General features: G+C 37.1%; 2 protein-coding genes across 2 annotated transcripts; both read right to left on the reverse strand.

Moving 5' to 3' along the window:
- Nucleotides 1-541: 541 nt before the first annotated feature.
- Nucleotides 542-1615, reverse strand: LOC116171742 (farnesol dehydrogenase-like). Its single transcript, XM_031488722.1, has 4 exons — nucleotides 1411-1615; nucleotides 906-1364; nucleotides 680-850; nucleotides 542-626 (listed from the first exon to the last, which is right to left on the reverse strand). The coding sequence occupies exons 1-4, from the start codon at nucleotides 1504-1506 to the stop codon at nucleotides 582-584; spliced, it is 771 nt and encodes a 256-aa protein (XP_031344582.1). The 5' UTR covers nucleotides 1507-1615; the 3' UTR covers nucleotides 542-581.
- A 3603-nt stretch (nucleotides 1616-5218) lies between these two features.
- Nucleotides 5219-6364, reverse strand: LOC116171372 (farnesol dehydrogenase-like). Its single transcript, XM_031488163.1, has 4 exons — nucleotides 6196-6364; nucleotides 5691-6149; nucleotides 5472-5642; nucleotides 5219-5418 (listed from the first exon to the last, which is right to left on the reverse strand). The coding sequence occupies exons 1-4, from the start codon at nucleotides 6289-6291 to the stop codon at nucleotides 5374-5376; spliced, it is 771 nt and encodes a 256-aa protein (XP_031344023.1). The 5' UTR covers nucleotides 6292-6364; the 3' UTR covers nucleotides 5219-5373.
- Between the last annotated feature and the right edge of the window lie 6004 nt (nucleotides 6365-12368).

Raw genomic sequence — 12368 nt, forward strand, 5'->3', positions numbered from 1 at the left:
TGAAACGTTGGAGGGTAATATTCAACCGCAGCTGGTATAGGAAGAATGTAGGATTGCGATTTAATGTTACATAGTAACTTTTTATTGTTCCTTATGAATTTAAATTAAACAGAAAAAAGTTACTGGATCACTTGAAATTATTTTGGCATAGTCTGTTATAAGCTTCCCTTGAGAGAACTTAATTTTCTCCCGCCCTTCACTTTATAGTTGAAATCCTCCACAAAATATTGAATCAAGTATAAATAAATTTGCTGTGGCTAGCACAGATACCACCCGCACATTTTCGCATGAGCGATTCTGCCCTTTTATGTCTAAGAAATTTGGTTCCAATCGGTTCAACAACCGTTTAACCGGAAATGAAAGTTTGACACACTTGCGCATGCGCGATTCTATCCAAAAGCTTTTCAGCTCTTAATGGAGGTTAGAGGATTAATCATATATATTGATAACGTTTATTTGGTGATCAATTAGAATGACAGGGCCGTGTTCTCTGTAAATATGAATAACTTTGAACGCCAGCAATGGACAGAAAACTATGAGCCATATTATAATATTTTTTATTAAATTTCATATGCAACTAATTACATAGCGGTCTCGCCCACAGGCCTAAGAATGATGTCATGAACCTGAAATTAGAAAGGCGGTAAGATTGTTCAAACAACCACAGTTTTCAATGTACCTGTACGTGTGGTGGTGTGCTGAGAACATACAAGGCGCAATCGGCGACGTCTTCCGCTTTGAGTGAAGGGTTAAGCTTAAAATGATGGACGTATTCCATTGGGAACAAACCGTCGCTGTTTTCCGAAACTTTTTCCAACATTTCGGTGTCGACGAAGCCTGGACTGATGCTCTAAAATAAAATGCACAATGTGAATACTTTCACAGTGTATGGTTTTAGTACCAACCGTAATTTTGGTCTTGCTTTTTGCTTGATTGAGTTCGTCTCTTAAAGCATCGGTGAGTGCGGTCACTGCAAACTTTGATGCCCCGTACATGGCGCTGCTTGTTTTTCTGAAAGAATGTCCAACGACGCTGTTTATGTGTATTATGTGTCCATCCACGTTGTTTACAGACATGCTTTTCACAGCCTCTCTTGTTGCAATTGATAACCCTATAACATTTGTTTCCAAAACATCTTTCCATTGGTCCGTCCTTCCACATGTCAATGGCGAAACGCGACTAATACCCGCGCTGTTAACCAGTACATGAACCGGGCCTAAATTTTTGGCTACATATTCAAACGCTTTTAAGATGTCTTCTTCGCTGGTCATGTTAACCTGAACTCCGTGGAGCTCTCCTTTCGCTCCCTTTAGCTTGGCGGCCAGTTCATCTACCAACCCCTTACGCCTGGCCAATCCTGCAACCTTAAATAGTTTGTTATAGTGATCCTCAGTTTTGGTAGGTACTTACGATCATTCCATTTTCGACGAGCTTTGTCGCGATCGCTTTTCCAATGCCGGAACTAGCACCGGTGACTATTGCAACCTTTCCATTCCATCGATCCATTTTTGAGTAACGCGTTTATCTGAGCTACAGTTACGAATAGTGAAATAGAACCTTGTTCATTTTTATATTTACTGATTATGAAGTGCACTTCATAACGCGATGGCTTCGGATTTGCTAGAATATTCGGGAGGGTCCAAGGTGTGTAAGTACATTGTAATCAAGTGTTTCGAAATCGATTTTGAGAGAATTAGTTGCTATCGCGACATAATTTTACTTTATCTAAAGATCACCTTGCTTTGCTAGGTACAAACTCCAAATTTCTGCCGTAAAGTATAGGAAATGATGAGTTTGGACTAGAGCAACTATCGAGTACCAAAGAAATAAATAACCAAAACTTAACTTGGCGGCCTATAGAATACCCGTTTAATCAAAGATATCATATCAAGTCTCAGTTATTCCCCGAAGCAGTTGCACATATTTGATCCAAACCGAAACCGAAAGGATCCCGATTACTTTTAGGGGGAAAATAATAAATAGGTACTCATTTATCTCAAACACACTATCCGATATGCATCGTCACGTTGAAGAAGTGCGGATCTGAAAAAAACAGGCTTTAATTTAGTACAACTCCCATTAAAATCGATCCACTTTCTCTGTCTGTCCGTCCGTCCGAGGCCTTTTACTACTATAGTTTTCAATATATTTAATTCGTTCTTTTTGAATTCGGTATCTTATAGCTCTGGCACCTGAGCCATGAAAAATCATGACGATGAATGTGCGCATGCTGCAATATCAACTTTCTTATTTATTAATATATTTTGTTGAAATTTTAAACACAGAGACTACTAGTAAAAGCAAGCACATAGTAAAAGTCAGATATGTGCATGCGCAGATTGCTCAATGCCAACTTTCTTATTTATGGAGATATTTCTTTGAAATTTTAACCATAGATGCCTCTAGTAGAGAAAAACATAGCGCATATGGCAATGCCTTGCATAGACCAAATGCTTTTGGGAAGTACTGATCAATGCATGTAACTACTCGCCTTAGGGCTTTTTACGTGTTTTATTAAGCTTCAAACTCGAGTACATAAACTTTTTGCTTCGATAGTAGGCATAGGCACTGACTATTTATAAGAATCTCTTCTTTTCTCTTGAGGTAGCATCAATGAGAACTGTGCACGCGGTTGTCTAGAATGTAAGAGCTTTGCAGGTGATTTTCCTATTAAGGGGTTAGGTGTTGAACGATGAGCTAATAACATTTCATCTAATGCACGAGATTGATTACTTCCTCCTCCCTTACAAATTTTAGCATTGCGTTTTTAAAAGTACGTACAAACCTTTCTGCTTCCCCATTTGAAGCTGGGTGAAAAGACCGGTTGCAATTCCATGAGAATTACAGCAGTTTTTAAATTGTTGATACGTTAACTGTGGGCCATTGTCAGATACTATATTTTCTGGTAACCTTCATGAAGAAAAAAATTTCTTGATCCCGAGTGCTTCTTTTCTTTTCAATGTGACTGTAATTTTTTTCCAGATTATTCATCGTTTTTGAAGCAAAAGCGATAGGCTTTTCAGTTCCATCAGGGAAACTATGAGAAAGCACGGCCCCAATACCATAAGAAGAATCATAAACTAATCTTGAAGTTTCAACTTTCTTTCATTTTAATTGTAAATGTAAGAAAGAATCATCTTCCAGTTTGGTCCACTTGAATGCTGCATCTTTTGTGCGAAGTGCACAAGAGCGGCTTGTTGAAAAAAATTCCGTATGAACTTATAATAGTTTACTTTCCCCAAAAATGATTGTAACTGAAGAAGAATTGGGGGTCGTGGTAATTGTTTAACTGCAGTTATTCCCGAATCTGAAGGTCGATACATTTTACCCAAAATCGTCCTGAAATCTTCAGTTTCAGGCCTACTTTCTGTCAGGAAATTTTAGTTTTCATGATAGAGGCAGAGCAGACTACGTTTCCTGTCGCTTGTCACTTTACTGGCCGCATCTGTGACATTTCTAAATGTCTATGATGATGACATTAATCAAAAGTTCTGTATAAAAATTGAAATTTTATATTAAAATACGATTTTGAGTAAAATTGAATACAAAACTCATCAGTAAAATGACATTACCTGACTCGGATATTTCCTCGCCAGTAATGTGTCATTTTCCTGACTTTTATGTAAATAACAATTTCGAGATTACGTTACCATGATATTCTACTTCAGGTTTAAAGAATTCGCACTTAACTGAACCAAGTTCATGCAATTTTAGACGTTTAAAAATTTGTTAATGCCATATGTTCTTCGTCTATCTTTCCTGTGATGATAATTGCATCTAAATAATTTGCACCAACTCCTGATACTACTTATTCAATAAAACGTTGGAAAATTGATGGATGCGCTACATATTCCAAAAGCTAGTCTTTGATATTCAAAGGGTCTGTATGGAGTTCTAATTATGACTATCTTCCTTTGATTCTTCATCTAATTCCATCTGCAAGTGTGCATCCGATAGATCAATTTTGTAAAGCAAACGCCATTTTGCAATTTATGGAAAAGCTCTTCCGGGTCAAGCACAGGATATTGCTCATTGTCAAGAAAGGAACGAGAACTGAACCATCAGGTTTGGAAATGTGAACGCGCAAACGACCACATTTGTTACAAGTGCTGTTAAAATAGCGGCAGTCTGACTACTTGTGAGTTTGTACTTGCACAACTTGGACAGGATTTGAATTTGTTGGGTACCATTTTGGCTTTATGTACTTCACCGTGATTGTGAACGAGAAAGGTTAACGCATAAGATTAATTTCTGATGAATTATAACAGTAATAATAATAAGTTATTGTTGGTTAATGTTTGGTTAGCAGCATAGTAGGTTTTGGATTTTTTCTAAAGAAGGATTTTCCTCAACTAAAGCAGTATTAGGAATTTTTTCATGCGGAGTGAAGTGAAAATCATAGTTCTGATTTGTTCATCAATAGGTGATTGTTATGGACACGTGAAAGCACAATGGGAAGCTAGTCCACGAAATTCTGCATCCCATTCGGAATAACTTTTATTTTGCTTTTAACACATTGCCAAAAATGATCGTGCAGTTATTATACGTATCGTTTTCATAAAATGCGATGATAGTTTCGTTGTTGGTTTTGTGGAATTAAATGGCTTTAAATTTTCCGCCCCTGTTCCACGATAAAAAAATAAGCAAATTGTTGTTTGTTGTCGTTTAATCCATAAGCATCAATTTAAGTACAGCTCCCAGTTATCAGAATCCATGGTATGTATTCACTAATTGCAGGAATTTGTTGCCAGAAAGACATCGGGCCTTCATTTTTCACACGGTTGTATTTTACTAATTATCCTTTCATTCTAAATCCGCATCACCCCTATTTTCTTTAAACCTACCTGTTAACTTTCCAATATTCGGTTATGATTTCTTCTATGCACTACTTAAAGTTTTCTTCACTCATCTCGAGACTCTTTAAAATGCTTTTCCTGAGCATCATCTTTCTTTTTTTTAATTCAAATATCATGTCCTGTTTAAGTTCCTATCATCCCTCCGTTAATCTTAATCCGCCAAGATCCCCTTTGCAAGGTTTTCACAGTTGACGATTTCTTGTATGAGTCATTTTTCATTCACTTCTGCTTCTAAATCGCCCTTTTGCTTCCAATCGGTTCAACAATAGTTTAGCCGGAAATGAGACTTTGACGCACTTGCGCATGCGCGATTTAACCCAAAGGCTTTTCAACTCTTAATGGAGGTTAGAAGCATGATCATATCTATTGATAACGTTTATTTGCTGATTAATTAGAATGACAGGGCCGTGTTTTCTGTAAATATCGATAACTTTGAGCGCAAGCCTATTTTGTGCAATGGACAGAAAACTATGAGACATATTACTATATTTTTTATTAAACTTCATATGCAACTCAATTATATAGCGGTCTCACCCATAGGTCTAAGAATGATGTCGTGAACCTGAAATTAGAAAGACGGTAAGATTGTTCAAACAACCACAATTTCCAATTTACCTGTACGTGTGGTGGTGTGCTTAGAACATACAAGGCGCAATCGGCGACGTCTTCCGCTTTGAGTGAAGGGTTAAGCTTAAAATGATGTACGTATTCCATTGGGAGCAGACCGTCGCTGTGTTCCGAAACTCTATCCAATATTTCAGTGTCAACGAAGCCTGGACTGATGCTCTAAAATAAAATACCGAATGCGAATACTTTCAATGGTTTAATACCAACCGTAATTTTGATCTTGCTTTTTGCTTGATTGAGTTCGTCTCTTAAGGCATCGGTGAGTGCGGTCACTGCAAACTTTGATGCCCCGTACATGGCGCTGCTTGTTTTTCTGAAAGAATGTCCAACGACGCTGTTTATGTGTATTATGTGTCCATCCACGTTGTTTACAGACATGCTTTTCACCGCCTCTCTTGTTGCAATGGATAGCCCTATAACATTTGTTTCCAAAACATCTTTCCATTGGTCCGTCCTTCCACATGTCAATGGCGAAACGCGACTAATACCCGCGCTGTTAACCAGTACATGAACCGGGCCTAAATTTTTGGCTACATATTCAAACGCTTTTAAGATTTCTTCTTCGTTGGTCATGTTAGCCTGAACTCCATGGAGCTCTCCTTTCGCTCCCTTTAGCTTGGCGACCAGTTCATCTACCAACCCCTTACGCCTGGCCAGTCCTGCAACCTTAAATAGTTTGTTATAGTGATCCTCAGTTTTGGTAGGTACTTACGATCATTCCATTTTCGACGAGCTTTGTCGCGATCGCTTTTCCAATGCCGGAACTAGCACCGGTGACTATTGCAACCTTTCCATTCCATCGGTTCATTTCTGAGTTTCGAACTTAACTGAACTACAGTTACGAATAGTCATATGATCAGATAACCTTGTGCATTTTTATATTAACTTATTAAGGGCACTGCATAACACAAGTATTAGTTTCTATCGCGACCTAGTTTTGCGTGATCTGAATCACCTTGCACAAACGATAATTAAGGTTAATCAATGATTAAAAATAATAGAATGTTAGCCACCTTTGATTATACGCTCATTTGTTTCCCATTCTAATATTTTTAATTGGGGGTAAATACACAAGAGCTTGATTTTTAATCGGATAATTTTATTTTTACACGAAAGTTTTGTTACAACGGAAAAAACTAGAGATCAAAAGTGTGATACAATCGCCACACTTTGGAAGAATTTCCGCATTAAAATTTATAGCTCAAAAGTGCCTGAGAGTACTTGCTTAGAGAAATTACTTTTTACAGTTTACTTGTATGTAAACGCTAGTGCAAGTTACTCTCAGAAGTACTATCGCAATTTACTATCCCGTATAAACTACCCTTTAGGATAGATTATCACACTTAATTTACTGATTTAAAAACTACACCCGAAAGAGTACTACTGCAGGCTGCAGTTGAAAGACAACAAGGAAGAAGCCAGTACATCTAAAATAAGTTCTCCTCGTATTAGAGCACGTGAATCATCTTTATGTCTCAAAAGCGGTTGGTTCATGGAATAGGCCTACTGGGGAAATCACGTTAAAAAAAACCGCATCAAGTACACTACCTCACAGGGAGCGTGAAAACGTGTGCATAGTATAGGGAATTCCTGCAGCTTCTGTTCAAGATTTGAAAGGTGAACAGTAACTTGAATGAATAATATGAGGTGTGTTGATTCTAGATGGTCACATTCAGCTTCCAAAAACATTTGTCGTAGATACCGCTGTAGCATGTCAACGGTGGTTGAGGGATGTAGTTTGTAAACGTGTAGGTAAGCTCTCTGCCTGGTTGCCTTTAGGTGACAGGAAGAACCTTGATTATTATTACCCACAATTGGCCTCATTAGCATTTTTTATTTTATCCTAATTAGCGATCATTTTAGTTGCATATTCTTATTTGATAACAGAGAAAGTATGCTTGTTTGACCGAACGTTGGAGGTCGAGGCCGCGACCATCACATTGATATCTATCTTAACAACATTTGCCGATTACAAAATGTTTAAAAGCAGAACTTGACTTTGTGATTAGTTTATTGTAATTTCCTGAATCTTAATTAGTTTATCCTTTTCATTTACCAGCTCTTTCAGATACAACGTTATCGAGATATGGCAACTTGCCCAACACCTCACCTCCGACGAGTACTTCTATTTCTTCATGATAACTTCCTGTGTCGGTGAGACAGACGTGATAATTTTCCAGTTCTTGAACCCATGGACCATGAGGAAAGGTATAAATACTTTCAGAAATTCTTGGTGAATTTGAGTCGTCAAAATCAAAATACCATTTGTGCCTTACATAGAAATTTCAATCTTGTATTTTTATGTTTTTGTGTACTACTCCAAATATTAGAGTCGTTAAATCCCAAAAAGTCACATATCCTTCCCCATACTAATTTAATAGACAAATTATAAAAGCAGCGACTAGTTTCGACCAACGGTCATCTTCTGGCTACAATATCTGACAGCATGCTGTCTTACAAATTTTGAATTGTGTACTTCTAAATGTTTTAAAAAGTTTTATTCTGTAATTTCCTTAAGGTATGTACTTTTATACTGTAAGTTTCATATATCTGTAACAGATATTGTAACCAGAAGATGACCGTTGGTTGAAACTAGTCGCTGCTTTTATAATTTGTCTATTAAAGTAGTATGGCGAAGGTTTTGTCTTTTTGGGTTTTGGGTTTTACCGACTGTAATATACACAACCCCATTTTAAGTTTCATCACACCATGGATATCTCCGATTCACTCCTCCAAATAAGTAGTAGATGTTCTTCGCCGGTTGCAACCATGTCGATTTCTTTACCTAGTTTCTCCACTACGCAAGACTTTTGAGATCCAGAATCTAATAATTCTCGAACTTCTTTTGTCGTCCTTCCACGTTCAGCACCTTTGCATTTTGTCGAGTGCGTTAGTACGACCCACGATTGGTTATCTGGGTGGGACCTCCAAAAAACTATGTTCGAAATAGATCTAGCCGATTCTATTTGCTCAACTTTTTATTGTTCGAATTTAGAAAATGTGTTAACAAATTCCTAAATTTTCTTAATAACCGATTTTTACATGTGACTTTTTATATGATAAAAACTGACTCAAACTTTTACTCAAACTTCTTTTTAACTATAACACCGCAATTCTTTCAAATACGACTTTCCCCAACAATGTATAAAGCGTAAGTGATGTTACTGACAGATTTCGTATTACTTTACGTTTACTTATACGTTAATTAACGATTGCTATTGAGCTCATTACTGCAGAGTTCGCCAACCTTACAGGTATACAGATAGAACCTGCAACGTATCGCGTAAAACTCAAACTATCATCAATCAGGATCGTCGCTGTATAAACTGTAATAGAAATAGTTGAGGGGGCCACGAAAAGAAACGAGAACATCAATCAGTTAGTAAATTTAAGTTGGCAATATTTTTTGCTCCAGAACACACCTATTGTATAAACATTTTAACTTCCAGCGAAAATCCACCCTTGGAACAATTTAAAAAACGTATCCTACTTTCAAATGTACCCCTTTTAATACATATTTAATTTAGTTTATCGTGTGTCGAAAGGCTGTCGAATTAGTGGTTCACAAAATTTTTATGCACTAAATACAAAATTACCCGATTCCTAATGGATTATGTCAATCACACGCGTTACTTACTGAATTATTGGCTAGAATGGCTCCCTTCGAATTATTACTTTATAACCAATGCCCTATAAAAAGAGAGGTATCGGCTGAGTACATATAAATGGCAGTCTTTCGGATGTGTATAAACATATCATAAAAAATATAAATAATAACATGCGTAACGACACCATAAAAACTATTTTATGGCGGTCAGCTGTCGCTCAACATGGCATTAATCAGAAAAGGTCAGCCTCTGACAATTTATTGACGAGTGTGCCTTTTAAATATAAAGGGGTTGTACGTTTATAGGTAAGCTATACTTCTTTACTGAACTACGTGTTCTCTAGGGGATAAACATTACAATCGAGCATGCAATTTCTGACCACTTCCGCCCCTTAAACATCACCATTTTCTTTTACCCGCAGCTTGTAAGCCTATAGAATTGTTTAGCAATAACAACATAAATAATCATAGTCGCTTCGTTAACAGAAACTGTCCCAAGCTTTTATAATTAATTTATGGTACGCAAACGGATTTGCATGTAGAGAACTTAACCTCTCGGACAACATTGAAATTAAATTCCCCTAGTATTACTACAGTAGTTTCTATAATGGTCATTTGTTTAGCAAATAAAACTAAACACCATTCCCAATTCTGAAGCAAGTAGATTAGCCGCATTTTGCTCTCGAAAATGGTCAAGATGGAAAACGGCGTCGAGAGCGAGAGAACCCAGCGAGATGTTTCAGCTGCATTCAAAATACACGAGTGCACCGACTTGTGTAGTTGCAGTTTAATTTATTACCGAGAGAAATTTGCTTTGCTAATTTCGGTTGGGAATTTCTGTTAAATAATTTAAACTAGTTGTGGGGAACTGGGTTTTTTCGTAGGGAAAAAGGCACAGTTGTTGTACATGGGAGTTTCTTCTAACTTTGTAAAAGCGATTGAATAACGATTTAAGTTAGATATCCAAAATTATGTTGATTTATCTTATCCCCACCCCTCCAACATGCTCCGTTCCCGAGGGGTAGCTAGATTATAATATATTCGAATTAAAGTAAAAGTTTGCTCGGACCACACGAATTATTACTTGCTAATCATTTAATTGTTGCAAAATAAATATAAATATTATTGAGTTAACACAAGTTGGTCAAAATTAAATTAAGTCCTTCCGCTAAATTCAATTAGAACGAAATCTTATTTAATATTACATCAAACAGCGCGTCGGTCTAAAAGCCGACCTACTCCCACAAGAGCTTTCTGTAATGGTGCGTTTCAAAGGGTTCTTTGCGTATTGCGTAGCAATAACATAATATCAAGTTGTTTTTAGACCTGCTACATCATTTTTGCTATTTATACTTTTCGTCACCAGTAACACCCTCGTTTATTTAATAATGAGAATTTGGCCGGTTGCTTTTGTTAGTAATTGAGAACGTATATCCATATTTAGTTTTTGTAAAGTAGGCAACGAACTGTCACTTGTAATAAAATATAAATACGTTTGTCATTTTCTGTCAAAGTTCCGTGGTTTTAATGGCAATCAACCTCAGTTTTCATAGTCAGGAATCTCGGTATGCTTCTACAATAGTCCTACGAGTACTTGACGGTATACGCTTTTAAAAATACGTACTTGTGCAGAATCAGGTGACGATTCTGAATCAGAAGGATGCAATGATCGCAGAAATTGCAAATAGCCAGACAAAAATAATTTGTAAAAAATGTCGCACTTCTCAATTACGCTCCACATTTCCGTTATTTTGCAGCGGGACCTCGAGAAAGACAAGGGAATTGGCCAAATAGCCAGGGGAGACGGGTCTTTTGATGAAACAACCACCGAGGTTTGACAAAGCTCATAATTTTCGGCGCCAGTCGTGTACAAATCTCTTAAAGTAAATAATAGTAGATTACATACCGAGCTGGGAGGTGGTTCATTACCTACCCCGAGGGCTTAAGGTACCTCACCGACGCGCGAAGCGCGGAGGTGAGGTATAAGCGCGAGGCGTTGGTTATGAACCACTGACCAGCGAGGTTTGTATACTATTTTACTCACAATCGATCATTTAAGGTAAAGTATATAATTCAACAAGGTGTTACTTTAACAGTCAATAATAGTGACACCGCCAATGTAACCATTAATGTTTACAACAATAGCAAATAGTTTCGTTCTTCTTCGTAATTTGCTATTGTTGTAAACCTTAATGGTTACATTGGCGGTGTCACTATTAGTATAAGTTTCATATAAGGACAATATGAATAGCAATTGCAGGTAAGGAAAGTGACAGATGCTAGCCGGGAAAGTGACAGCTAGCCGGGAAAGTTACTTTCCCGGCTAAGGTGAGTAATGAGTCGCTTCGCAACCGCTATGAAGGTTAGGAATTCAGATAATACTAACCGATTGTGAGTAAAAATATAAACTAAAAATAAACTAAACAAATATAGAAAACGAGCTCCTGGGTATGGCTATAGCATGTGCAAAACCAAATTTTAAACCTGATGTTAGTTTTGCTTTTATTTAAAGTGTATATGTATGAAATTTCATTTACTCACAATCGGTTAGTATTATCTGAATTCCTAACCTTCATAGCGGTTGCGAAGCGACTCATTACTCACCTTAGCCGGGAAAGTAACTTTCCCGGCTAGCTGTCACTTTCCCGGCTAGTATCTGTCACTTTCCTTACCTGCAAATGCTATTCATATTATCCTTATATGAAACTTATACTAATAGTGACACCGCCAATGTAACCATTAATGTTTACAACAATAGCAAATTACGAAGAAGAACGAAACTATTTGCTATTGTTGTAAACATTAATGGTTACATTGGCGGTGTCACTATTATTGACAGTTAAAGTAACACCTTGTTGAATTATATACTTTACCTTAAATGATCGATTGTGAGTAAAATAGTATACAAACCTCGCTGGTCAGTGGTTCATAACCAACGCCTCGCGCTTATACCTTAAGCCCTCGGGGTAGGTAATGAACCACCTCCCAGCTCGGTATGTAATCTACTATTAATTGCTTCCACAAATAAGAAAGTTGGCACTGCGCATCCTACACAAAACCAAATTTAAGAAATGGCGCTACATTTGCTTTTATTCCAAATGGCTATGTATCAAATTTTATTTAAATGCCTCCATAAATAAAAAAGTTTGCAATTCGGTTTATAAATGGTTGATGTGCGAAAAGGGCACTGTGAATGTTGAGCGATTAGGCTCGATTATTGGAATTGCGTTTTATATGGCTAAAGCTATACGCATATTGAATTTCATGCAATTCGGTTC

This window comes from Photinus pyralis, unplaced genomic scaffold, assembly GCF_008802855.1.
Source record: "Photinus pyralis isolate 1611_PpyrPB1 unplaced genomic scaffold, Ppyr1.3 Ppyr1.4_LG5, whole genome shotgun sequence".
Lineage (NCBI taxonomy): Eukaryota > Metazoa > Arthropoda > Insecta > Coleoptera > Lampyridae > Photinus > Photinus pyralis.